Genomic DNA, 26839 nt, shown 5'->3' on the forward strand with positions numbered 1-26839 from the left:
TCTAGATGATGAGGCCAGCCTCTTGTCAGTGGTGCCCAGCAACAGGGTACAAACTGGAACATAGGAAGTTCCACATAAACAGAAGGAAAAAAATCATTTCCTGGGAACACTGGAACAGGCTGCTCCCAGAGGTGGTGGGGTCTCCTTTGGAGACTTTCTCAGCTCATCTGGACATGATCCTGTGCAGCTTGATGCAGGTGAAGCAGCTTTAGCAGGAGGTTTGGACCAGATGATCCCGAGAGGTCCCTTCCAACCCCTGCTGTTCTGTGATTCTGTAATTGCTGTCATCTCAAGAAAATTCCCAGGCAGCTCCTAAAAGCCCTGTTTCTGTTTTCTCCCTAGCTTGCTATCTGTAGCCTGACCCTTTGTATTTGCAGCTGAAACATTTATCTCTTCTGATGCAGACCTGCATGTGTCCCAACAGGACCCATTCAGAATTGCCTAAGCATCAGGATGAAGGAACCTAAATCCACAGGCAAAGTAGTCAGACTCCCTGCTTCCAGCCAAGTGCCATAAAGCTTGGATTACAAAGTCAGGCTCCTCTCTTGCTTTTCCTCCTGCCCACTTGGCTGTAGAGTCTGTTAGGTTCCAAAGTCAGGCTCCTCTCTTGCTTTTCCTCCTGCCCACTTGACTGTAGTGTCTGTGAGGAGCCTTTCTTGCAGCAGATGCAACTCCAGAAGCTATCTGATTTAATCCAGTGGCTTCTAAAGTGCTGCCAGCACAATGGACTTGTATTGGTCTTATTTTTTTGCCTTTTCCTTTTCTCTGTAGTTGGATCCACTGGAGCCTTCCTTATCAAGAGAGGACCAGAGGAGGTGTAAAGCTGCTCAGAGTGGGGTTTAGGAAAGAGGAGTCACTTGTCATGCTAGGTAAGCTTCCCAGCAACCATTTTGCCAGCCATAATTATGCCTTTATGTTTTGATCTCTCTGGGACTCCAGATATTATTAGTGCCTAATCTACTTTTTAATTTTTTTTATTCCCAGCTATGCTGGCATAGAGCTAAACAAACAAGTTGCCAGCAATGTGTCAGCTAAAGCTTAGGATCATAAAAGGCATCTGTGTGTGTTTTAAAGCCACAAAAATAAAAAGAGAGAGAGAGAGAAAGAGCACTTCTGGAACAGAAGTTGTGTTTTTCTTGCAAGGGAAAAGTAGTTCAGAATGCCTTTGTAACTTCTTTTACTCTGTAAGAGGTGGCTGGAGGAGAACACAGCAGTTGATGATATCTCTAAAGAGTGGAAAGAATTTCCACTTGATGGCAAATGAAGTTGCAGATGAGCAGAGAGGAGAAGGGGACTGGCAACAACTGGTATCCAAATGGACAGGAGGTGTGCAGCCACAGTCTGCACCATTCACACAGAATCACAGAAGCAGCCAGGTTGGAAGAGACCTCCAAGATCATCAAGTCCAGCTGATCATCCAGCCCTATCTCATCAACCAGACCATGGCACTAAGTGCCTCATCCAGGCTCTTAAACACCTCCAGGGATGCTGACCCCACCACCTCCCTGGGCAGCACATTCCAGTGGCCAATCTCTCTTGCTGGGAAGAACTTCTTTCTAAGATCAAGCCTAAACTTCCCCCTGCACAGCTTGAGACTGTGTCCTCTTGTTCTGGTTGCCTGGGAGAAGAGCCCAACCCCCACCTGGCTACAACCTCCCTTCAGGTAGTTGTAGAGAGCAATGAGGTCTCCCCTGAGCCTCCTCTTCTCCAGGCTGAACACCCCCAGCTCCCTCAGCCTCTCCTCACAGGGCTGTGCTCCAGACCCCTCCCCAGCTTTGTTGCCCTTCTCTGGACACGTTCCAGCAACTCAACATCTCTCTTAACCATATTGTGATGTTTCCTTCCTCTTGACATCAGGATGCTCAGCCTTCACTGCCAAGATGGAAGAGCACACCAAACACACACATGCATGGCAAACCTTGCACTGGAGAGGGACTGCCCAGAGGGGTGTCCAGTGATAGGACAAGGGGGGATGGTTTGAAGCTGAGGGAGAGGAGCTTTACACTGGATATTAGGAAGAAGTTCTTCAGAGGGTGGTGAGACTCTAGAATAGGCTGCCCAGGGAGGTTGTGGCTGCCTCCTCCCTGGGGGTGTTGAAGGCCAGGTTGGATGAGTTCTTGAGCAGCTGAGTCTAGTTGAGAGGTGTCCCTGCCCATGGTGGGGAGGTTGGAGTAGACAAGCTCTGAGGTCCCTTCACATCTAAACCGTTCTATGATTCAGGATGAGCAGAGGGCTGGAGCTCCTCTCCTATGAGGACAGACTGAGAGAGTTGGGGCTGTTCAGTCTGGAGAAGAGAAGGCTCCAAGGTGACCTTCTTGTGGCCTTCCAGGATCTGAAGGGGGCTACAAGAAAGCTGGGGAGGGACTTTTTAGGGTGCCAGGTAGTGATAGGACTGGGGGGAATGGAATAAAGCTGGAAGTGGGGAGATTCAGGCTGGAAGTGAGGAAGAAGTTCTTCCCCATGAGAGTGGTGAGAGCCTGGAATGGGTTGTCCAGGGAGGTGGTTGAGGTCCCATCCCTGGAGGTGTTTGCAGCCAGGCTGGATGAGGCTCTGGCCAGGCTGATCTAGTGTGAGGTGTCCCTGCCCATGGCGGAGGGGTTGGAACTGGATGATCCTTGTGATCCCTTCCAACCCTGACTGATTCTATGATAATATACAAATAAAAGACTAAAGAAAGGGAATAAAGAGCTCAGGTGGAGCAGTCAAATCTGGACAGAAAAAGTAGTCCAGGCCTTCTTGAGAAGGAGCTGTGAAGACCACAAGGCAGAAAGGACCTGCTGCTAACCTGAAAACCCACTCATTTTTCTAGCCCTGCTTGGCCTATGTGCAGAGGTGGCAGGGAAATAGATTAGAAGAATATGGTTCAGACCATTGAATTCAATTCATTGCACCTCCAAAAGCAATTTAGCTTGATCCAAATTCTGCAGAACTAAGACCTGAGCTCACTGTAGCATGTTCTTAGGTGGTGGTGGTGGTGTTTAATTTGACCCCATTGCTAATTACAGCACCTGCTGTCTGGGTAAATAACCAACTGGTGGTTAGTCAGACAAATGCTGCTGTGAACAGTCCCACTCCACCCTCATTCTTCTGACTGTGATTTTGGGGAAAGAAAATGCTTTCTGTATTTAGATTAATAAGAGTTATTGATCTGCACAGAAACCTTTTAAATAAATCATGGTTGTAATATGACAGCACAAAAATGTACCTCATGGTACATCATGAGGGTGGTGGAACACTGCCAACAGGTTGCCCAGGGAGGTGGCTGGGGCCTCATCCCTCGAGATATTCAAGGTGAGGCTCTACAGGGCTCTGGGCAACCTGATCTAGTGGAGGATGTCCCTGAAGTGAGGCTGAACAAGGCTCTGGGCAACCTGATCTAGTTGAGGAAATCCCTGCTGACTGCAGAGGGGTTGCACTGGATGACTTTGGAGGTCTCTTCCAAACCAGACCATTCTGTGATTTGGAATTGATCAATATCTTTCTCCTTGCCACTTTTGGATGCCACTTGTGGATGCCAAGGCTGACAAATGCAATTATTAGTGAAATGAGCTTTTGCAGTGGGGCACAAGCACACACAGGCTCCCTGCTAATTGCTTCTATTCATCATCCAACCTTGCCCCTATTGTTCCTCCCTTTTTGTTCCTGCAAAGGGGATGCAGCTGCCTTGTGCTTTGTGGAAGCTTAACTGGCAGCACTCTTTCTGCAGAGACAAAAAGCGGATGTGGTTTCTGTGTCATTTCAGCTGAGCAAACCATTGTGTGAGTGGATAGATGGGCAGAGATTAGCACATGTGTGCAAGATCCAGGCTGGCTTGGGTGGGTTTGGGTTTCTATTTTCTTTGTTATTATTTAGAACTGGAAATTGCAGGGAAAAAAAAAAACAACGACAAAAAACCAACTGATCCTGCTTGTTGGATCAAGCTCCAAACATCAACTTTGCTGTTTTCATTCATGGTATTTTTATCCCTTTTGTTTGATTTATTTTTACACGTAAATGTCTATCAATAGCTGAGGGCTGGAGGTCAGGAAGGGACAGGGACAGGGACAGGCTCTGCTCACTTGTGCCCTGGGGTAGGACAAGGGGCAATGGATGGAAACTCCAGCACAGGAGGTTCCACCTCAACATGAGGAGGAACTTCTTCACTGTGAGGGTGCTCTGGGACAGGCTTGCCAGAGAGGTTGTGGAGTCTCCTTCTCTGGAGTCTTTCCAGCCCCATGTGTTCCTGTGTGACCTGTGCTGGATTCTCTGGACCTGCAGGGAGCTTGGTCCCTTCCAACCCCTATCATCCTGTGATCCCTGCAAGAGCTGGCTGAATGGAAGCAGGCAAAAGGCTACCTGTGTGTCCTTTGCATAGCTGAGGGGCAATCATTCATCTGATAACCATTTCTGCTAACCACCCTTCTCCAAACTCTGCAGAGCACAGCCCTTGGAAGCAGATACTCCTGAGGCTGGTGAAAACATGATTCAAACCCAGGTGAGGTTGTGGAGTCTCCTATGCTGAGACTTTCCAACCCTGTCTGGATGTGTGACCTGTGCTGGATTCTCTGGTCCTGCTCTGCTCTGGGGGGTTGGACTGGAAGCTCTCCAGAGGTCCCTTCCAACCCCTAACATTCTGTGAGCCTGTGATTTAATTAAGAGAAACACCTTCACTCAACCTAGGTTTTGTTTCATTGCAATGCCCTCTTTTCAGTTCCATGGTTTTCCTTTTTTGCTGCTTGTGGCACTTTCAGGCTGATGCCTAAAACTGGGGGTTTGGGGTTTTTTTATTTCCCTTCTTTTTCTGCTGCTCCAAAGCAAATGTTCTCCTTGGACTTTTGAGTTTGAACAGCAGATGGATATTTCCCCCTTCCCCGCCTCCACCCACCCTGTGCTTCAGGAGGAAATTTTGCAAGAGGTTTTAAGTGGAATTTGGGATTGTATTAGGCAAATGCCCATGCAGCAGGTTGCCATATAGCAAATCTATTTGGTACTCATGAATAACAGCTAAAAAAGATACTCATGGCAGGGTGGTTGGAACTGGATGACCCTTGAGGTCATTTCCAACCCTGATAATTCTGTGATGCTGTAGAATATGAATATCAGGGCAGCAATATGGAAGCAGAAAGCCAGTAGCTCACCTGCCCTCCCTATCAGAGGACCTGAGGGGGAGGCCAGATGCAAATGTTTGCTGAAGAGAAGTCTGTCATCTTGATTTGTCCCAGGTTTAACCTCTGCTCAGCCATGCCCCAGAAGTATTCAGCCATCACAGCTACTCTTTGAGCTTGGCAGAGGAGAAATGCCTTTGGTTACAGCTAAAGACTCTTGTGCCACAACAGGAGAGAACTAGTTACTGCAGGCTTCCTAATTATTTTTTCTGAATTTTGCTGCCATTTTGGTAGGTTGACAACATCAGCTGCAGAAAAAAAAAAAAAAGTGGTAGATTAGTCTAAGCAAGAGGAAAGAACAGGCTGCAAAGAAGAACCTGAGGCAGGATTTGTGGCTCTCCCTGTCCAGTACCAAGGTGGTAGGGAGGAGGGAAGCTTTTACATGAAAGGAACAAAATCTTCTGCCTTTTTCTTGGCTCTCAAAGATAACCACGTGCTTGGCTTAGGAAAAAAAAAATCTAATCACAGCTTTTCATTCTTTCCTCATTATTCAGGTCTTGTATTATAATCAGATAGGAAACTCACCACAAAACCACTGACTGCTGATTCTGCAGCTGTGGAGAGAAGTGGGTTGGGAACAGACCTCCCTAATGGTTAAGTCTTTCAGGGCTGTTGTAGTACTGTGGACAGTTTTTTTTTTTTCTTCAGATTTATGTCAAAAAAACCATGGTGTTTTTTTTTGTTTTTTTTTTTCTTGGGTTGTGTTTTTCTTCTTCTTCTTCTTCTTGTAGCTCCTGGTTTGGTTTGGAATCTATAGGGCTAGCCCCTACCAAACCTGGGGGGGGAGATTAGCTTGTGGGTGGAAAGGTTTTCCACGCTGAGCACAAGGTTTTCAGCTAAATAATTCATTCCATGAGCTGCAGTGTTATGAATAACACAACTCCTGTGAGTTAGTTGAAGACTGTGTCAGGAAGATGTGAAATCAGCTCTGCTGAGAGCTGAAGGATGGATGAGAGAAGCTGAAAAGCTGAGGGTACCTGAGCTGTAGCAAGTGCAAACCGCTCAGCCAGAGCAGTTATCTGGTGTGGAATTCAGTCCTGCACCTGGGAAGTAAAATTTTATCCTTTGTATGCACTTTGGATGAAATGTGCCAGAAAAAGTGCTGCCATCAGTGAACCGCTTTGCTCTAGAGGTTAGGTTTTCAGCAGATTCAGGCAGCAGAACTAATTAAAAATTAACTCTGCCAGCCAGTGCCCCACATTGCGTCAGGCACCTGCCATGTGGCCAGGGCAGAGCGTTTGGGCAGAGGAAACCAAGTAGCTGTGCAAACAAAATGAATGCTTGCAGGAGAAGTCTCATTCTTTCCTTCTGCACACCATGCCCTGCTTCTCCAGCAGCTCTGGTGGCTGTCTTGGCTTCTGGTTTGTTCATATTTGCAGCTGCTTCTTCAATACTGATCCTTTTCAGTCTCACCTTTATGGATCCTCTCTCCACAACCAAAGGACATTCAGTTAAAAAAAAAAGAAATCACAAATTACCTTCCTTCATGTACTGAGTAACAGCTTTCCCTCCGGTAACTCATCTTTTGGCACAACAACAATGGATGTGGTCTCTCTGCCCCTTGTGAGCCAGCCTCTTGTTTGCCATCAGACCTACCGTGCCTCTGAAAGGACATGGTGGAACCAAATGCCTGCAGGAAAGGGGAGTCCCTGCAGGTCTGAACAGCCACTCCTGCCATCCTTTAGCTGCAAACTAGGGAAGTCATTCTGCCCTGTACTCAGCACTGGTTAGGCCATACCTGGAGTCCTGTGTCCAGTTCTGGGCCCCTGGGTTCAAGGAAGATGTTGAGTTGCTTGAACGTGTCCAGAGAAGAGCAACAAAGCTGGGGAGGGGTCTGGAGCACAGCCCTGTGAGGAGAGGCTGAGGGAGCTGGGGGTGTTTAGCCTGGAGAAGAGGAGGCTCAGGGGAGACCTCATTGCTGTCTACAACTACCTGAAGGGAGGTTGTAGCCAGGTGGGGGTTGGTCTCTTCTCCCAGGCACCCAGCACCAGAACAAGAGGACACAGTCTCAAGCTGTGTAGGCTTGGTCTTAGAAAGAAGTTCTTCCCAGCAAGAGAGATTGGCCACTGGAATGTGCTGCCCAGGGAGGTGGTGGGGTCAGCATCCCTGGAGGTGTTTAAGAAGAGGCTGGATGAGGCACTTAGTGTCATGGTCTGGGTGATTAGATAGGGTTGGGTGATCAGCTGGACTTGATGATCTTGGAATTCTCTTCCAACCTGGCTGAATCTGTGATATGGATGTGATGGATGGACTGTGTGATGGATAACAAATCAACTGGATGGCTTCATCCAGAGTGTAGTGGTCAGCAGCTGGATGGAAAAAGAAAAGACTCCAGGGAGACTTTATTGCAGCCCTACAGTACTGAAAGGAAGCCCCTAAGAAAGATGAGAACAGGCTTTTTAGCAGTGCCTGTTGTGACAGGACAAGGGGTGATGGTTTTAAACTAAAAGAAGGGAGATTTAGAATAGCTAGAAGGAAGACATTTGTTCCAGTGAGGATGGTGAGGCACTGGCCCAGGCTGCCCAGGTCAGGTTGTTAGAACTCTGAGCAACCTGATCTAATTGAAGCTGTCCCTGCTCACTGCAGGGGGGTTTGGACTGCATGACCTTTAAAGGTCTCTTCCAACCCAAACAAGTTCTGTGACTCTATGAAACTGCTTACTTGGATTATTTAGATGCTGCAGCCACACCAGGTGGATTAGCTCTAACCTCCTAGACTGCCAAAAAACATTAAGGAAATAGATGTCACACTGGGAGGCTATGCTGACAGATGTTCTACAGATGAGTCAGCTGCAAAGTTGCAACCTTCACTTGTATGCTTGAGGCTTGGAAAAAAAATGTTCCAAAACCCCAGCCAGCTCTTTCTAAACTGCATGACATCTGTGCATGATGTCTTTGCTGCCCTTGCCCTGATGATAATGCTCTTTTTATGTGCTTTTAGATAATTCTGTTTTGAAGAAAATAGTATCAACTAGAAACAAAGGGACACAAAAAATCCCTTCCCTGCACTACCTCCCTTCCTTCCTCTCACTGCTGGATATCACTTAGGACCCATAAAACTATGACTACTGCTGGCAAGGCCACGGGAGCATTTGTAGTAGTGTTCACTAAAAGCAGGAGCAAGTCTGGGCAGGCAACAGGCATCACTCCAAGGTCAGTATTTGAACTTCCTTGTTCTGCCATAAACCTTCTCATGTGAAAGCCATTTAAGGTGAATGCTGCAAAAACTCCAGGATGCTTTATTCATGCCTCAGCTGTCAGGTCAATCTCACAAAATGCCACTTTCATTGCCTTTCCCTTTCCCCTCCTGTCTTCATCTCCTTCTTGCTTCTGGGGTTTTGCTGTAAAGCAAGTCACAGAGCTGCTCTGGTTTGAATCTCTTCCTTTGGCAAGGAGGAGGGGAGCACAATGTCGGTAGCTCTGAAAGATTTGTTGCTGTGTAGCTTTGCTGCCTCTTGCCAGACACGTAAATGTGGCTGAGGTGCAGCAGAAAGTGTGTGAGTCTGTCAGGTTGAGTGTGAAAGAGATGTTTCATTCTCCTGTGGGATGACTGATAAAATGGCCAAAGAAGAGCAACAAAGGTGGTGAGGGGTCTAGAGAACAAGTTTTACCAGGTGTGGCTGAGGGAACTGAGCTTTTTTAGCCTGGAGAAAAGGAGGCTGTGGCAAGGTGGGGGTCAGTCTCTTCCTCCAAGCCATAGGACAAGAGGAAACAGCCTCAAGCTGCACCTGTGGAGGTTTAGATGGGATAGCATGAAAAGTTTCTTCACTGAAAGTGTTGTCAAGCTCTGGAACAGGCTGCCCAGGGAAGTGATGGAGTCACCATCCCTGGGGTCACTTAAAAGAAGTGCAGCTGTGGTGCTGAGGGACAGGGTTTTGTGGTGGATTTGGCAGTGCTGGGTTAACAGCTGGACTTGATGACATCCTAACATCCAACCCAAACCTCACCTGATGCAACTCAGCTAGGTGAGTTCAAACACCACATAGTTTTGATTCTGTCAGAGATAAGCTCACAGTATCAGGTTATATCACAGTACATCAGAGGTTGGGAGGGACCTCAAGAGATCACTGAGTCCAACTCCTTTCCACTAGAAGCTGCAGAACTTCATCTCTATGATTAAACAGTAAGAAACCTCCAGGCAGAACTCAACTGGAAAGGAAGTAAACCCCTGAGGTGATGTTTCCTATTTAGCTTATGTGGCCAGTCTTGTCATCACCTAGAAAGGATCATCTCCCTCACCCCACTCTCACCTGGAGTGCTAATGAGCAGGAAGTTAATGGAAACTCATAGCTCATCACCTGCTGAATCAACAGACCAAGAGAGATGTCCAAGGGACATGCAAACATAGCTCCTCTCTTACAGCCCAAGCAGCATGTCACCAAATTAAGAGGGGAAGTTAGCCCCAGATTGTCTTCTTTGCCTCCAAGAAGAAGAGATGGGCATTTTCCTGGTTTGGGCTAGGAATGGGTTAATTCTTTCAGCAGAAGCTGGGAGGGGGTCACAGTCAAGAGAGCCAGCAAAAGCAGGCAGTGGATTATTTGATACCACACTGAGTCATGCCTGCTGGGCTGGGGTGAGAGTTGTTAGCAGATGGCTGTGATGGGGAAGGATCAACCTGGATGGTCAGCCCAGCATGGTCAGTACAGCATTTTATATCACTCTCTTCATCTATTATATCATCAGAGTTACTGCTGTTGTTCCTCCCCTCTTTGTGTTCTGTTAAACTCTCCTTATCTCAGCCTGTGGGGCTTTGCCTTTTTCTCCCAGTTTTCCTTCCCATCCCACCTAGAAGTGGAGGTTGGAGAGGGGCAGTGTGTGAGTGCCTGGGTGAGGGTCAGCTGCCAGCTGAGTCTAAACCAGGACAGACACTGAGAAAAAGAGGAGGCTGAGGAGGGGAGACCTCATTGCTCTCTACAACTATTTGAAAGGACATTGTAGAGAGGCTGCTGCTGGTCTCTTCTCACAGGTGATTAGTGACAGAACAAGAGGGAATGGCCTCAAGCTGCAACTGGGTAGGTTTAGACTGGACAGCAGCAAAAGATTTTTCCCAGCAAGAGTTGTCAGGGATTGGAATGAGCTGCCCAGGGAGGTGGTTGAGTCCCCAAGCCTGGCTGTGTTTTAAGGTGGTTTGGATGTGGTGCTTGGGGCTCTGGTTTAGGAGTGAGCCTTGTAGGATAGGGTTCTGGGTTGGCCTTGGTGATCCTGAGGCTCTTTCCCAACCTGAATGTTTCTGTGATTCCTTGAAATCCTCTTGTAACCTTCTACTGAAAAAGAACTCAAGGGAAAGAAAGGAAAAGGCTCAGAGGACAAGTTGCTGACAAAAGCCTTTCAAGAGCCTTCATCCCTCTTGCACTTTGCATTGGTAGATCCTCATGGCTAGATAACTTTCGTTTAACAGAAGTTAATGGCAGCACCTCAGAGGGAGGCAATGAAAGTCACTGATCACTAAGTACAGTCTGGGATGTGGCTGACCTCAGTTTGAGACAGGTTCTGTTGCAAATTACCTTCGTGGTGTTGGGCAAATGAGTCTCAAACTTTTGCAGCTTAGGTTTCCTGTTACCAAACAGGAAGAATTTTATTTGCTCCTATTTTAGGAGTGGTTGGCAGCTTGAAATGCTTGGAGATTTCTTTCTGATCCTGGTGCACAAACATTCTTCTAGTGCTATGGAGCTGGAGAGCACTTTAAGTCGATTTAATTTTAATCAGTGTTAAGTGTGGTTTCCTGTCCTTACACTAAAATTGTGTTTTGTCATAACAGCTACAGCTTCAGACTGGATTTCTCAGGACATGTTTCAAGCCTGAGGCTGTGGAGATAAGTGGACAAGCTTAAGAGATTCAGTCCTTTTTTTTTTCAGAGCTGAGGTGTCCCTGCCCATGGCAGGGGGGTTGGAACTAGATGATCCTTGTGGTCCCTTCCAACCCTGACTGATTCTATGATTCTAAATGCTTCTGGCTGTTAATACCACGTGGAGAACACACGGGGCAAGTACAGCAACCTCTGCATGATGTGCTAAAAGCCCAGGCAGCTCCAAGGCAGGTGTGGGGATGCAATGAATGAGCAGAAACGAAAGCATTAAGCTGATGGCACACTCGACAACACTCACCACAGGCTTACCTGATAATGATCAGAGGAATGAAGTAGACCAGGAAAGCCACCACTGTCATGTAGGGTATCCAGTAGGAGTCATCAGGCCAGAGAGCCCAGCACTGCACTTCCCCGTTGGAGAGCTGCCGTTTCCCAAAAATAATCAGAGTCGGGATGGAAAAGAGGAAAGAGAGGCTCCAGGCCACTCCGATGAGAACTTTTGCCTGTCTTTCTGTGCAACAAAGCAAACAGAAGGTGTTAATGGGGTGCTGCTGCAACCGACCCCGGGTTGCAGCACTGAGAGAAAGGCAGGGAGAAAGAGGAAACGGAGTGAAGAAAGGGAATTAGGGGCTGCAGCCGGCGCTGAGAAGGCTGCGAAGGAGAATGGGGATTTGGGGCTTTCAACTCTTTGTCATGCTAAAAAAGCCATCTCGTTAAGGGCTTGTGTTTCACAGGTTTTATTGAAAGAGGTTAAAGATGCCCGTTGCATGTGGAACACTCCTAGAGAAGCACCCGAAGGGGTCAGCAAGTCAGAAAAATGAAATGTAAAGGGCTCCTCTGCGCAGGAGTGAATGCAAAGGACCAAAGGGCTGCCCTGCTGCATGCTCTTAGCCTGGCACAGCCAAGTGGCAGTCAGTAGAAGGACACAGAGACAGAAAAGAAGGAGCCCTTGTGCTATAGTCAGGAGAAGAAGGATGAGACTGGGAAGGTTTTACTTATAAAGTAGATCAGAGCATACTGGATGTGCTCAGAAGGGAGGTTCCTCTTTGCAATGGAAATTCAGTATTTTTATGCACCTTGAAGGGAGAAAGCTTGCAAAGTATTTCCCATCAGAAAAGAGAAAATGCCTCACTCAGGATCAGAACAAAGTTGTGCAAGCAGCTGTCTTTAACTCCAGCTGCAACTTTACTGCCCCAAAGAAACATGGTCCTGGAGAGCCTGAGCATCTCCTGCAGTTCCCTGTGTCATGGTGAGGGCCAAACCCAGCTCCTCTTGATGGACATAAGCCCAAGTCATTTTCAGGATGGACTGCCAATAATGAGCCAGGGCAGAAGATATAGTGGGCTGGTGCTCAAGTGCTCAGCCCTGGTTTGTCTGCCACAAAATTTGCTGGGAGACCTTGATGGACCTCATGGTGATGGACAGGATCTGAGGGAACCCAAAACAGTTGGCAGATTTGGGCTACTGCTTCCCCTTGACTTCTAGCTTCCTCTGTTACCAAGTGGGGAAAACAAGTAGGAAACCAAATGATGCCTTGTGGCAGCCACGGGATTTTGTGAAAATCAGTGGGTTGCAGCAAAGCCCCAAGGCTTTTGTTTTCACCACTCACATCTTCTGGATAAAATCCAGGTTGCTCTGTCTGAAAACCATGGAGGGAAAGGGCCAGCCTGTGGAGTACATGTGATTCTCAGTTGTTCTTCCTGAGTCAGATTGCAGGAGGAACTACTGGAGAGAGTCCAACAGAGGGATACAAAGATCATGAGGGAACTGGAGCATCTGGAATGAACTTCAACCCTGTGAGGAGAGGTTGAGGCAGCTGGGGGTGTTTAGCCTAGAGAAGAGGAGGCTCAGGGGAGACCTCATTGCTCTCTACAACTACCTGAAAGGAGGCTGTAGCCAGGTGGGGGTTGGTCTCTTCTCCCAGGCAACCAGCAGCAGAACAAGAGGACACAGTCTCAAGCTGTGCAGGGGAAGTTTAGGCTCGAGGTGAGGAGTAATTGGCCATTGGAATGTGCTGCCCAGGGAGGTGGTAGAGTCACCATCCCTGGAGGGGTTCACAAAAAAGCTTGGATGTGGCACTTGGAGCCATGGCTTAGTTGTCAGGAGGAGTTAGGTATTAGGTAATACGTTGGACTTGATGATCTCTGAGGTCTTTTCCAAATGGGTTGACTCTGTGATCTCTCTGAAGATGAAAAGCTGGGAGTGCTGAGGAAAAGAGAAGACTGAGAGGGGATTTTCTCAGTGCTTATCAGTGTCTAAAAAGGGTAGAATCAGAGAATCATAGAATCAGTCAGGGTTGGAAGGGACCACAAGGATCATCTAGTTCCAACCCCCCTGCCATGGGCAGGGACACCTCACACTACAGCAGCCTGGCCAGAGCCTCATCCAGCCTGGCTGCAAACACCTCCAGGGATGGGGCCTCAACCACCTCCCTGGACAACCCATTCCAGGCTCTCACCACTCTCATGGGGAAGAACTTCTTCCTTATATCCAGTCTGAATCTCCCCACTTCCAGCTTTATTCCATTCCCCCCAGTCCTGTCACTACCTGAGATCCTAAAAAGTCCCTCCCCAGTTTTCTTGTAGCCCCCTTCAGATCCTGGAAGGCCACAAGAAGGTCACCCTGGAGCCTTCTCCTCTCCAGACTGAACAGCCCCAACTCTCTCAGTCTGTCCTCATAGGAGAGCTGCTCCAGCCTTCTGCTCATCCTCATGGCCCTTCTGTGGACACCTTCCAGCAAGTCCATATCCCTCTTGTAATAGAGGCTCCAGACCTGGATGCAGTATTCCAGGTGGGGTCTCACCAGAGTGGAGTAGATGTCAAACAGATGGGGCCAGTGGTGCCCAGTGACAGGACATGGGGCAATGGCCATGAACTAGATCACAGAAAGTTCCACCTAAACACACAGAAAGGCTTCATTCCTGCGAGGGTGACAGAGCACTGGAGCAGGCTGTGCAGAGAGAGTCTCTCTCTTTATCTCAAGGGATTCAAAACCCTCCTGGGTGTCATCCTGTGCCATCTGCTCCAGGTAAAATTCCTTTATCAGAAGAGTTGGACTAGATCATCCCCAGAGGTCCCCTCCAACCCTTCCCATTCTGTGATTCTATGAACAGATGGGGACAGAGGGTTTTGGCTGTGGTTTGGTTTTTTTTTTTTTTTTTTTGATCTGGAAAGCTTTGGTTTGGAAATATTTTATTGCCCTACCAAAATCCCTGAGGTTTTGTGTGAAATAGAAAAGCCCTTTAAATTATGCAGATCAAGAAGGACAGCTTTCCTCCTTGAAGCTCAAAGAGCAATCCTCAAAGTGTGAGAGAGAAACATTCAAAAAGTAATTTTGTGCTTTATGAGACTCCAGTGGCAAATGTTCACTTTTCCTGCTCATTTTGAAATGCTAAGTACTCTCAGTGAAACCCAGCTCTGCTAATCTAGGGCTTCAGGGAAATCTGGGGATGTCTAGGTGAGGGAAAAGGCTTGGATTAAGTCTACAAACATTGTAGAGGCAAAGGAGAACTGTAAATTTTCCCAAAGCACAGCAGTCCATAGATCTGATGAACTTGATCATTGTGTTCAGGGCAAAGCCACCCAAGGGACAGTTTACAGCTTCTTGAGGCTGGTTGGTTTGTTTGTTGGCTCCATGGCCAACGTTACTAGGATGACCTTCAACAAGGCCAAGTGCCAGGTTATGACCCTTGGGTCACAACAACCCCAAGCAATGCTACAGGCTTGGGCAGTGTGGCTGGAAAGCTGCTGGCAAAAAGGCACCTGGGGGTGCTGATGGACAAGCAGCTGAACAGGAGCCAGCAGTGTGCCCAGGTGGCCAAGAAAGCCAAAGGCATCCTGGCTGGGATCAGAAATGCTGTGTCCAGCAGGAGCAGGGAGGGGATTGTCCCCTGGGACTCAGCTCTGGGGAGGCCACACCTGGAGTACTCTGTCCAGTTTTGGGCACCTCAATCCAAGAGAGATGTGGAGGTGCTGGAGCCAGGGCAGAGGAGGGCAAGGAAGCTGGGAAGGGCCTGGAGAATAAATCTGATGGAGAGCAACTGAAGGAGCTGGGGATGGTTAGTTTGGAGAAGAGGAGGCTGAGAGGAGACCTCATTGCTGTCTACAACTACCTGAAAGGAGATTGTAGAGAGGCTGCTGCTGGTCTCTTCTTCCAGGTAATTAGTGACAGAACAAGAGGGAATGGCCTCAGGCTGCCACTGGGTGGGTTTAGACTGGACAGTAGGGAACATTTTTTCAGGGCAAGAGTGGTCAGGGATTGGAATGAGCTGCCCAGGGAGGTGGTTGAGTCCCCAACCCTGGATGTGTTTAAAGGTGGTTTGGATGTGGGAGATTTAGAACAGCTAGAAGGAAGAGATTTGTTCCAGTGGGGATGGTGGAGCACTGGCCCAGGCTGCCCAGAGAGGTGGTAGATGTCCCAATCTTGGACACATTCCATGTCAGGCTGGATGGGGCTCTGAGATCTAGGTGGGGATATCCCTGCTCACTGTAGGAGGCTGGACTAGATGAGCTTTAAAGGTCCTTTCCAAGACAAACCATCCTATGACTGTATGACTCTATGATACAGTAGAAGCATTGGGATTTTAATCTCTGATTTTCCCACATCCTGCACTTTCTGTGCTCATTTCTCTACTCACAGAGTGAGCATAAAATATTTAACTGCTGAAGTTTTCTTACTTGGGAGCCATGCAAGTGTTTTATTAACATGGCTTGAGGCTAGTAATTAAACCACAATTTAAAAAACTAGCAAGCATTATTTCTGCACATTTTCAAAGCAAAAAGTTTGATTTTTTACAAAACATTTCACCTCTCCCCCCCTCAATTATATTTCAAAGCTACATGGAAACAATTTCTTTTGAAATTGGGAAAGGAGAAGCAGCTCTTATTTCTTGATTGAAGGATTTGGGGGGACAAGTGTTTCATTTTGCCACCAGCTGACTCAGAACTGTTTTTTAAGTTTCTCTGTGTCCTCACCAATGGCAAAGTTTTATGAACCTCTTTGTTCACTCCCTGCAGAACAGCAGAACAGGGCACTTCAAAAGCCACCCACACAACACAGAATCATAGAATCAGTCAGGGTTGGAAGGGACCACAAGGATCAGCCAGTTCCAACCCCCCTGCCATGGGCAGGGACACCTCACACTACATCAGGCTGGCCAGAGCCTCATCCAGCCTGGCTGCAAACACCTCCAGGGATGGAACCTCAACCACCTCCCTGGACAACCCATTCCAGGCTCTCACCACTCTCATGGGGAAGAACTTCTTCCTCATGTCCAGTCTGAATCTCCCCACTTCCAGCTTTATTCCATTCCCCCTAGTCCTATCACTCCCTGATATCCTAAAAAGTCCCTCCCCAGCTTTCTTGTAGTCCCCTTCAGATCCTGGAAGGCCACAAGAAGGTCACCTCAGAGCCTTCTCTTCTCCAGACTGAACAGCCCCAACTCTCTCAGTCTGTCCTCATAGAAGAGCAGCTCCAGCCCTCTGCTCATCCTCGTGGCCCTTCTCTGGACACCTTCCAGCATCTCCATATCCCTCTTGTAATAGAGGCTCCAGAACTGGATGCAGTACTCCAGGTGGGGTCTCAGCAGATCTGAGCAGAGGGGGAGAATCACCTCCCTTGACCTTCTGGCCACACTTCTCCTGATGCAGCCCAGGCTCTGCTTGGCTTTCTGGGCTGCAAGTGCACATTGACAGCTCCTGTTGAGCTTCTCATCCACCAGCACCCCAAGTCCCTCTCCTCAGGGCTGCTCTCCAGCCAGTCCCTGCCCAGCCTGGATTTGTGCTTGGGATTGCCTCGACCCAGATACAGGACCCTGCACTTGGTCTTGTTGAACCTCCTGAGGTTGGCTTGTGCTCACCTCTCCAGCCTGTCCAGGTCCCTCTGGATGGATCCCTTCCCTCCAGCCTGTCTGCTGCACCACACAGCTTGGTGTCATCAGCAAACTTGCTGAGGGTGCACTCAATGCCTCTGTCCATGGCACCCACAAAGATGTTGAACAAGACTGGTCCCAGGACTGAGCCCTGAGGGACTCTGCTTGTCCCTGGCCTCCACTGGGACATGGAGCCATTGACAGCCACTCTTTGGGTGCAGCCATCAAGCCAGTTCTTTATCCATCTTGTGGTCCACCCATCAAACCCCTGTGTCACCAGTTTGGAGACCAGGATGTGGTGTGGGTCAGTGTGGAAGGCTTTGCTCAGCTCCAGGTCAATGCCATCAGTTGCTCTCCCCTCATCTATTAATGTTGTCAGCTCTTCATAGAAGGCCACCAGGTTTGTCAGGCAGGATTTGCCCTTGGTGAAGCCATGCTGACTGTACCCAAGCACCTCTTCACTATTCTTCTGTCTCAGCAGTGCCTCCAGGAGGATCTGCTCCATGATCTTACCAGGCACAGAGGTGAGACTGCCTGGCCTGTAGTTCCCTGGTTCTTCCTTCTTACCCTTTTTGCAAATGGGAGTAATGTTTCCCCTTGTCTGGTGAGTGGGGACTTCCCCAGACTGCCAGGACTTTTGGAATATCTTAGCGAGGTGTTTAGCAACCTCATCTGCCAGGTCTCTCAGTGCCCATGGGTGTATCCCATCTCTGCTAGGAACACCTGGGGTCAAAAATGTGAATATTTGTGAATATCCCAGGCAATTTCTGTGGTTAATATACCTCTCCAGATTATTCTTTTGGATTTACATCTACCTCCTCCTTCCCTTTGAACCTGGCTGGAACTCCTCTGCTATGAAGAAAGGCTGAGAGAGCTGGGTTCAGCCTGGAGAAGAGAAGGCTTAAAGGATGACCTTTCAACCCTTAAAGGGAGCCTGTGAGAAAGGTGGGGACAATCTTTTTAGCAGGGACTGTTGTGATAAGAGAAAGATTGATGGTTTCAAACTAAAAGAGGAGAGATTTAGACTAGACAGAAGGAAGAAATTATTTACAGTAAGGGTGGTGAGAAGGAAGAAATTATTTACAGTGAGGGTGGTGAAACACTGGCCCAGGTTGCCCAGAGAGGTGGTAGAAACCCTGTCCCTAGAAATATTCCAGGTTAGGTTGGATGGCTCTCTGAGCAGCCTGATCTAGTTGCAGGTGTCCCTGCCCACTGCAGGGTTGTTGGACTAGATGACCTTTAAAGGTCCCTTCCAACCCAAACAATTATTCTATGATAGCCAGTCCTTGCCAGACTCAGGAGACCTCCCTCAGTCTTATCTCTGCTCCTGGCTTTTCTTCCTACCCCAGAACTGCACCCAGCTGGTGGCTCTGCTGCCCCTCAGGCTGGGTGCAGTATCTCCTCTTCTGCATCTTAAAAAGGAAAGAAAAAGTTTTGTGATACAGGTATAGGAAATGAGACAGAGTTTAAAAGAAAAGACTTTTATACATAATTGAAATGATTTGGTTGTTTGCTTGCTTTTTCTTTTTCTCTTTTTTTCTTTTTTGACTTCAAAGTGCTTTGCAAAAATGAACCACCAAGCTCTTTACTAAGCCCAGAGGGGAATTTAACAAGTGCCACCTTTGCTGTACCATGTCTGAAGAAGAAGAATAGTCAGCAGGTATATCTGCCAGCTCACCCTGCTCAGCTGGTTGGTCAGCCCTCCACAGCCCAGCAGCAGAGCACTTTGCATCTCCCAAAGCCCCCTGACAAAACCTTCGACATCAGTGTCCCTGGTCTGAAAACCACTGGTCTGAAACTGAACTTCATGCAAGGATCTGAAGTTTTCAGGCCTTAACATCTGCCAAAGTTGCAGCACTGCCTGGGCTGTGGTTGAATCCTAGGTTATTAAGGCCAGCCAGGACCACCACTCTGATCCTCTGAACAGAGCAGGCTGTCAAAAGCCTGCACAACCCCAAGAATGATATTTGTTGGTTAGAACACATCTTCCAGACCTCATTGTTCTTGTAACTGTTCCCCTTCCTCCCCACTTGCTATTGCTGTTCAGTCACTCAGTGCAAGGTGCTTAACATCCCCCTTTAGGGCTCTGTAGGAAGGAAAGGATGGGTTTGTATGTCTTGCTGCTGAGCAGTCAGGACATGTTTGAGTGCTGTGAAAACAACAAATAGAAGAAATAAACAGAAACAACAGACGCTCAGACTTGCAGGCTCTAGCTTTGGAAGTCCTCTTATCCCACTGCTATGTGAATTCTCACATACCCTCTACCCAAATTATTTTGCAGGGTGAACAAACAGACAGCACAGCTCTTGTGCCATGGCTTTTGCCCTTAAACAACCTTCACCAAATGCTGGGAGATAATGCCAAACCTCTTAGACCTTTTTTATTCTTTTTTTCTTTTTAAATGTCATTTCATTCTTTGCTAACCCAACGCTCACAAAACCTGCTGAGGGCCAAGTGCAGCTTAATAAATCCTGGGGAACCGTAGAGCCTTTGCCATTTGGAAAACTCGAGCGGAGTCTAAATGTTGCTGCGGCAGGGATGAATAATTCATGGCAACAAGGTTAAGAATTTGGAAACTACAGTGAAAATGAAGAATCTCCACAAAAACAGCAAGGTGCAGAAATTCTCCTACCTCCTTGCAAGAACTTCATTGGGTAGACTATGGCATGATATCGGTCTATGCTCAATGAGACGAGAACGTAAGTTGAGGCGTAGAGAAGGACCACCTGTGGCAGAAAGTGCACAAGACAAGAGCTGAGACACACTTAGTGCAGAAAATCATGTCAGCAAGAGCACTGGGCTAAGAATATTTGAAAACTCCTACTTAAAAAGCTGGGGAAGGGCCTGGAGAATGATTCTGATGAAGAGCAACTGAAGGAGCTGGGGATGGTTAGTTTGGAGAAGAGGAGGCTGAGAGGAGACCTCATTGCTGTCTACAACTACCTGAAAGGAGTTTGTAGAGAGGCTGCTGCTGGTCTCTTCTCCCAGGTAATTGGTGATAGAACAAGAGGGAATGGCCTCAAGCTATGATTGACTAGGTGTAGACTGGACAGTAGGAAAATTTTTTCCCAGCAAGAGTGGTCAGGGATTGGAATGGGCTGCCCAGGGAGGTGGTGGAGTCCCCAAACCTGGATGTGTTTAAAGGTGGTTTAGATGTGGTGCTGGGGGCTATGGTTTAGGGGTGAGCCTTGTAGAGCAGGGTTCTGGGTTGGACTTGGTGGTGACCCTGGGGCTCTTTCCCAACCTGAATGTTTCTGTGCTTCTGTAAAAATGACCCCAAACACTTCCTGTTTTCACCCAGATCTTGGTCCTTTCTCTTGTCCACAAAATGTGAGATCAAATGTGCTTTAATTCAGTGTGCTTCATTTTTAAACCAACACCTGCAGCATTTATCACTCCTGAGGCTGCCTTTACATCATCTCCGCTGGGGTTTATTGCCGTGGGGACCCAAAGCCACACCAGCTTGGGCACAGGAGGGAACCTGAGGTTTCTGTACCTGGAAGTAGCGAACGACTCTGCAGACGATGTCAGGAGCCATGAAGTCTCCGGTGTAGCGCCAAATGATGTCAGTCATGATGTTGATGAGTCCTGTAAAGGAATCTGCAAAGAAAATGACCTGAAGGAGCATTCAAAGAAGCAGATGAGGTGAGGCTCTTGAGATGTACTAGCTCTCCCAGTTCGGAGGGCAACCACAAAAAGAAAGCAAACACACACACAAAACCCTAACCAAACCAAACCACCCCAAAAAGCCCCAAAACCAGGAAAAAAAACACCCACCCAAAAACCAGGTTTAGCAAAATTAGTTTCCTCTAAGCCTCTTTGAAAATCCAGAAATTCCAGATCTGTCTAGCTGGAAACAGATCTCAGCTTAATGCTTGTTTTGCTTCACTAGAAAATGAGGATTACTTTTTGCTTTATCAGTACTCCTTTATGTCCTCTTTTTTTTTTCAATCCTTTATCTCTTCTCGTTCTTCAGTCTTTGATCTCCTCTTTTTCTTCAGTCATCTCTCTCCTTTCTATCTTCAAGGCACAGGTCAAAACGAAATTAGAGCAAGAACATCATTGCTGTTGCATGCAACTGAGTTGCTTCCCTCCTTATCATTTTATTGTTCAGTTCTTTCTGGTTTACTCTTTCGTATCCTGATCTTTCCCAACCCTGTTTTCTCCCTTTCCCTGCCTCCAGAGGGAGGTTGGATGAGAGGTAACCTCCAGAAGGCTTCTTCTACCAGCACTTGTGTGATGTCTGCTCTCATACCTGCCCAACGCAGGGAAAAACCACGAGGAAGAGCAGAGGGCTGGAGCTCCTCTCCTATGAGGACAGGCTGAGGGATTTGCAACTATTCAGTCTGGAGAAGAAAAGGCTCCCAGGAGACCTTATTGTGGCCTTCCAGTGTCTGAAGGGGGCTACAAGAAAGCTGGGGAGGGACTTGTTAGGGTGTTAGATAGTGATGGGGGGGAATGGAACAAAAGTAGAAGTGGGTAGATTCAGATTGGATGTTAGGAGGAAGTTCTTCCCCATGAGGGTGGTGAGACACTGGCACAGGTTGCCCAGGGAGGTGGTGGAAGCCTCCTGCCTGGAGGTTTTTGCAGCCAGGCTGGATGTGGCTGTGAGTAACCTGCTGTAGTGTGAGGTGTCCCTGCCCATGGCAGGGGAGTTGGAACTGGATGATCCTTGAGGTCCCTTCCAACCCTGACAATTCTGTGAATCTGTGTAAGTCCTGGTTTGAATGCTGAGTGTTGCCCATTGATTAGATTGATGGGCCAAGAGGTGACTGTTCCTCTGCTGTGTATAAGTGGCTTTAAGGCTTCACTGAAAAGATTGTAGGTGCATATAATGAAGGTAGGTTTCAGAGAAACCATGCAATTGAAGTGTTTCAAAAAGTGACATGCATCCTCCAGCAGTGGTTCCAACCCATCCCCTTACTCCTGAATTATTGACTCATAGGCTCTCTCTCTCTCTCCAGTAATGAAATATTCATTGGTTCAAAGTAATACACATCAAGAGAGCTTCACCTCAGGGCATCCTCCAGCTCATGATGGTCTGAGCATCAGCCAAGCAAGTCATAAATGGAGGTTCAGCTTCCCTCTGAAGAACCAGGATGTGAGGGCCAACCTCCCCTTCTTCTTAGCTCAGTCCTCTCAGGAGGAGAGGGAAGGAGAAGGGAGGGCACCTCAGCTGTCCCTTCATTTCCCTCTTCTCAATGCTTTTTTGCCATCCCTCTCTAGTGCATTCAGAGAGTGCTTTGGAGGTGCATCCTGCAGTCGACCTCAGAGATGGGCCAGTGTCCTGGTGGTTTGCAGCATGCTGTCTGCAGAGCTGCCTGCTAGCTTTAAGCAATTCGAGAAGGCCCAGAAGTGCACTTCCAGCATCCGCCCACGTTGGCTTTTTAGTTCACACAGGGAGCAAGGTTTGTTAGCCAGTGGATGGCCTCCACTTCACTGGCTGGTGACAGAGCAGCCACAGGGGAAGGAGCTTTCTCTTCACAGGACAGGTGACCCTAAACTGGCCAGGAAGGAATTCCACTCCATGTACATTATATTCTGGTGATCTGGTATGGGGATAGAGACAGTTTACAGCTGTCTCAGCTAATCTGTTCATAGAAATTCATGGACTTGATGATACTCCCAAAGGGATGCACCTTGTGCAGACTTGAGGCGAGGAGGCTCAGGAGGGATCTTATTGCCCTCTACAACTACCTGAAGGAAGGTTGTAGCCAGGTGGGGGTTGGTCTCTTCTCCCAGGCAACCAGCAGCAGAACAAGAGGACACAGTTGAGACTGAGATCCCTGGGGCTGTTTAGTCTGGAGAAGAGAAGACTGAGAGGGATCTGATCAATGTCTATCAATAGCTGAGGGGTGGGGGTCAAGTGGAGGGGGCCAGGCTCTTTTGGATGGTTCACAGTGATAAGACAAGGAACAAGGGGTTCAAACTAGAACAGAGAAGATTTCACCTCAACACAAGGAGAAACTTCTTTCCAGTGAGGGTGACAGAGCCCTGGAACAGGCTGCCCAGGGGGGTTGTGGAGTCTCCTTCTCTGGAAACTTTCCAAACCCACCTGGATGAATTCCTGTGTGGACTACCCTAAGTGATCCTGCTCTGGCAGGGGGGTTGGATCCAATGATCTCTGGAGGTCCCTTCCAACCTCTTATACACTGTGAGACTGTGACACAGTCTCAAGCTTTGCAGGGGGAAGTTTAGGCTTGATCTTAGAAAGAAGTTCTTCCCAGAAAGAGAGACTGGCCTTTGGAATGTGCTGCCCAGGGAGGTGGTGGGGTTGAAATCCCTGGAGGTGTTTAAGAAAAGCCTGGATGAGGCACTTAGTCCCATGGTCTGGGTGATCAGCTGGACTTGATGATTTTCCAACCTGGCTGATTCTGTGGTTCATGTTATTTCTTCCTTTATAACTGAGGAGGTTAAGACACAAATCTATGCTATCAACTCTGCAAGAAGTTATCTCCACCATCTGATTATTAGCACTGACACCACTCTTCCCTTAAGACCCTCACCTTAAAGATGCTGAAAGTCTTTTCTGTCAGAAGTGGAGAGCAGATTGCTGGTAGACTGTGGTGGGTTAAAAAGCTCCACACATCATCTCAGCTGCAGTTTGAGCAATTTTTTTCTTGATGAGAACAGTCCTATTAGGTGATCCATGACTGTGGTGAAGCTGTGCCTCTCCCTGGAATTCCATCCCTCTTCTCATGTCACTTACAGAATGACTCCATTTTAACAAGGGATGTTTTGTTCTGCTTTGGTGACAGCACCAAACTGCATTGGGCAGCACAACAGCAACATTTTGAGAGGCAGGACAGGAGGTGCTCCTCAGGGCTGAGCATTTCACATCACTCCCTTTCTGCTGAACCTCACCTGTGTGCACTGTGGTCATCTCCCCCTGCCCCTGGAAGCAGCAGAAGCAGCAGTTCACTAACACCTGCCTGCAGCAGAGCGATAGGCTCTTAACCCAGAAAAGACAACACTGCCCCACTGCAGCAGTGAGGCCCTGTCTGTGATTTCTGAAGTGCTGAGGCAGCCCTTGCTGCTCTGTATCACACCTGATGTGCTGTCAGCTAATGGGAGTCGGTGCCCTGAACTTGTCTTGCAAGTTAGTCCAGCCCCTAGCTGATTCTGTTACAGACCTGAGGGTCTGTAACAATTTAAATGTATTTAAAAGCAATTTAAGTGTAATTGTACTTAAGGCTCCTGATGTGGCATGTTGGCTTGAGGACAGGCACAGGAGGAACTGCCCTCCCTCCCACAGACATCCCTGCAGCTCCTCACTTCCATTCTTCCCTTAGTCTGGGCTTTCCACTGAAGACACCACACAAGATTGAGCAGTGACCTTGGTCTCCATGACAGAATGTGCCTTCCTGCAGCCCAGTCCTTGGCAGTAACTATAACCATCAAGTCTTATCACTTCTGGAAGCAGACATTGCTTCTGAAGACATCTCTTTAACTTCAGGCAGTGTCATCGCTTGAGAACAGCCTGAGCTGGAAACTAAAATCATTGAACAGAATCAGTTCTGTTCTAGCTCAAACCAGGACAAGAGCAGTAAAGTTTGGTTTAATTTGCCTTTACTAATAAATCTCTTCCTACCATTCCATCCCATCCCATTCTAGTCTTGCTGTGGGGATATGAGAGGCACAGGGAACTGGGCTGACCCAGTGGTGCTGCAGGAGGGAGTGTGGCAGCCTCAGGTGAGCACAACTGGGACAAACAGCAGCAGCACATCAAAGGCAGTGGAGGCTGAGCAAGGAGAAGGAGCTGCCTTAGCATACCAGGCCATCCACACCAACAACTGGCCCCTGCACTACAGGCTGGGGACAGGGTGGCAGGAGTGCAGCCAGCCAGAAAGGGACCTGGGGGTGCTGGTTGACAGCAGCTGAACATGAGCCAGCAGTGTGCCCAGGTGGCCAAGAAGGCCAATGGCATCCTGGCCTGCATCAGGAATAGTGTGGCCAGCAGGAGCAGGGAAGTCATTCTGCCCTGTACTCAGGGCACTCAGGGTACTCAGCCACACCTAGAGTCCTGTGTCCAGTTCTGGGCTCTTCAGTTCAAGAAAGATGTTGAGATGCTGGAATGTGTCCAGAGAAGGGCAACAAAGCTGGGGAGGGGTCTGGAGCACAGCCCTGTGAGGAGAGGCTGAGGGAGCTGGGGGTGTTTAGCCTGGAGAAGAGGAGGCTCAGGGGAGACTTCATTGCTCTCTACAACTACCTGAAGGGAGGCTGTAGCCAGGTGGGGGTTGGGCTCTTCTCCCAGGCACCCAGCACCAGAACAAGAGGACACAGTCTCAAGCTGTGCAGAGGAGGTTTGGGCTGGATGTTAGGAAGAAATTCTTCCCAGAAAGAGAGATTGGCCATTGGAATATGCTGCCCAGGGAGGTGGTGGAGTCACCATCCCTGGATGTGTTTAAAATAAGCCTGGATGAGGCACTCAGTGCCATGGTCTGGTTGATGAGATGCTGTTGGGTGATAGGTTGGCCTCGATGATCTTGAAGGTCTTTTCCAACCTGCTTAATTCTGTGATAACTGATTGGAGAATTGTTTTCTTGTAAAACTAGCCTATATCACAAATCCTTTCTTCAGCCCTCTGCTGACACTCTGGTTTGAGAGTGGCAGCTCCCCTTAGGGAGCCTGTGCAGGGGAAGGGGAAGTCAATGATAATTTTGAATGTTAGGACCATCTTGTATTACTTACATAGAGATGAAAGCATGGTCTGCTAGATCAAATATTCTCTTGCTGTGTGCAGTTGCTTAATGGGAATTTCTATGTAAAAGGAGATTTTAATTTTTTTTTTTTTCCTGAGCAGATCATCTAGAATCAGCTGAATGCAGTTTCACACTGAGGATTGAAGCGTGGACAAAAGCTTTCAGCAGCTGTTTGCACAACAGGTAAGAGCACACCTGGAAAATCCAGAGTTAAGGTTCCTGTTTTATTGAGTCCTCTGGCTGTAGGTTTTGAAATGGGACTCAAACACCTGAGTTGTGCATACCTGAAACATCAGCAGCTGCAGGACTATTCTCATTCAACAAACCTGTGCCATCACAGAGAGATTTTTTTGTTGCTGCAGTTCAGAAGGTTTCCATACTATAAACTATGAACTGGAGAGTTTGCTGGGGACCATCTCTTCTCCTGATGGTTTCTAGCCCTGGAGGCTCTCACACATCATTCTGCTTGCAGGGACAACTTTCCTGTTTGCTGTGACCATCACGTTTTCACCAGCCACAACCACTGCTACCCGCAGTGCTGGAGACCTAGGATTCACTGGGTGACAGGACAAGTGGCTAAATAATGACTGATGGGTGCAAGTCACTCCTGGAATGTTCTGACTGGACACAAGAGGAGAGGTTTTCACAATGAAGATGATCAGCCATTGAAATCATCTCTTCAGAGAAGTGGTGGAGTCCCCAGCATTGGACACTTGCAGAATTCAGCTGGACAGGGTTCTTGGCCATCATGGCTAGACTCTGCTTTTGCCAAGAAAGGTTGGACCAGATGATCCTTGAGGTCTCTTCCAATCTGGGAGTTGGACTGAAACCAGGAAGAATTCAGGCCTTCTGGTCACCACAGTCACTTGTGCTTATTACAATCCTGTCTTAGCTGGCTCAGTTGTTGTTGATCCAGATACTTTAGGTTGAATTGGTGAGAATAAAGCCCTTTTCCCTCCCTCTTAGCAAAGGGTAAATCAGATTTCCATGCTTTCCAAGCTCAAGTCTTGGCCATGTTTGCAATTACAGGACAGTAGCCCACCACTCCTTCCCATGTGTGTACCTGCCATGTCTCCCCTGCTCTTTGCTGGGGGCATGAGCAAAAGCATACTGGTAAGAGTGGCTGGAGAACTGCCGTGTGAAGTCATCACAGGGGAAAGGCAGCACCTGCAACTGCATGCTGAGCTGCTTTCCATTCAAGATACTGCAGTGGCAGAACAGCCTGAAGATTTCATTACATGTGGTCTGGATCTGAGTCCTGCAACTGGGCTGATCTTACTGGCCAAAATAAACTTCTAAGCATTTGGTCCTAGTAGAAC

The 26839-nt window shown here is 48.1% G+C and overlaps 1 protein-coding gene across 1 annotated transcript in view; it reads right to left on the minus strand.

Moving 5' to 3' along the window:
* The window catches only part of NPSR1 (neuropeptide S receptor 1), a 77511-nt gene that overhangs the window by 12189 nt on the left and 38483 nt on the right, over nucleotides 1-26839 (minus strand). The window contains exons 3-5 of the mRNA XM_054384954.1: nucleotides 20315-20418; nucleotides 19451-19544; nucleotides 11259-11460 (exon numbers count right to left, since the gene is read on the minus strand). Of these exons, the coding sequence (XP_054240929.1) occupies nucleotides 11259-11460; nucleotides 19451-19544; nucleotides 20315-20418 (400 nt within the window). The remainder of the gene's footprint in view (nucleotides 1-11258; nucleotides 11461-19450; nucleotides 19545-20314; nucleotides 20419-26839) is intronic.

This window comes from Indicator indicator, chromosome 11, assembly GCF_027791375.1.
Source record: "Indicator indicator isolate 239-I01 chromosome 11, UM_Iind_1.1, whole genome shotgun sequence".
Taxonomy (NCBI): domain Eukaryota; kingdom Metazoa; phylum Chordata; class Aves; order Piciformes; family Indicatoridae; genus Indicator; species Indicator indicator.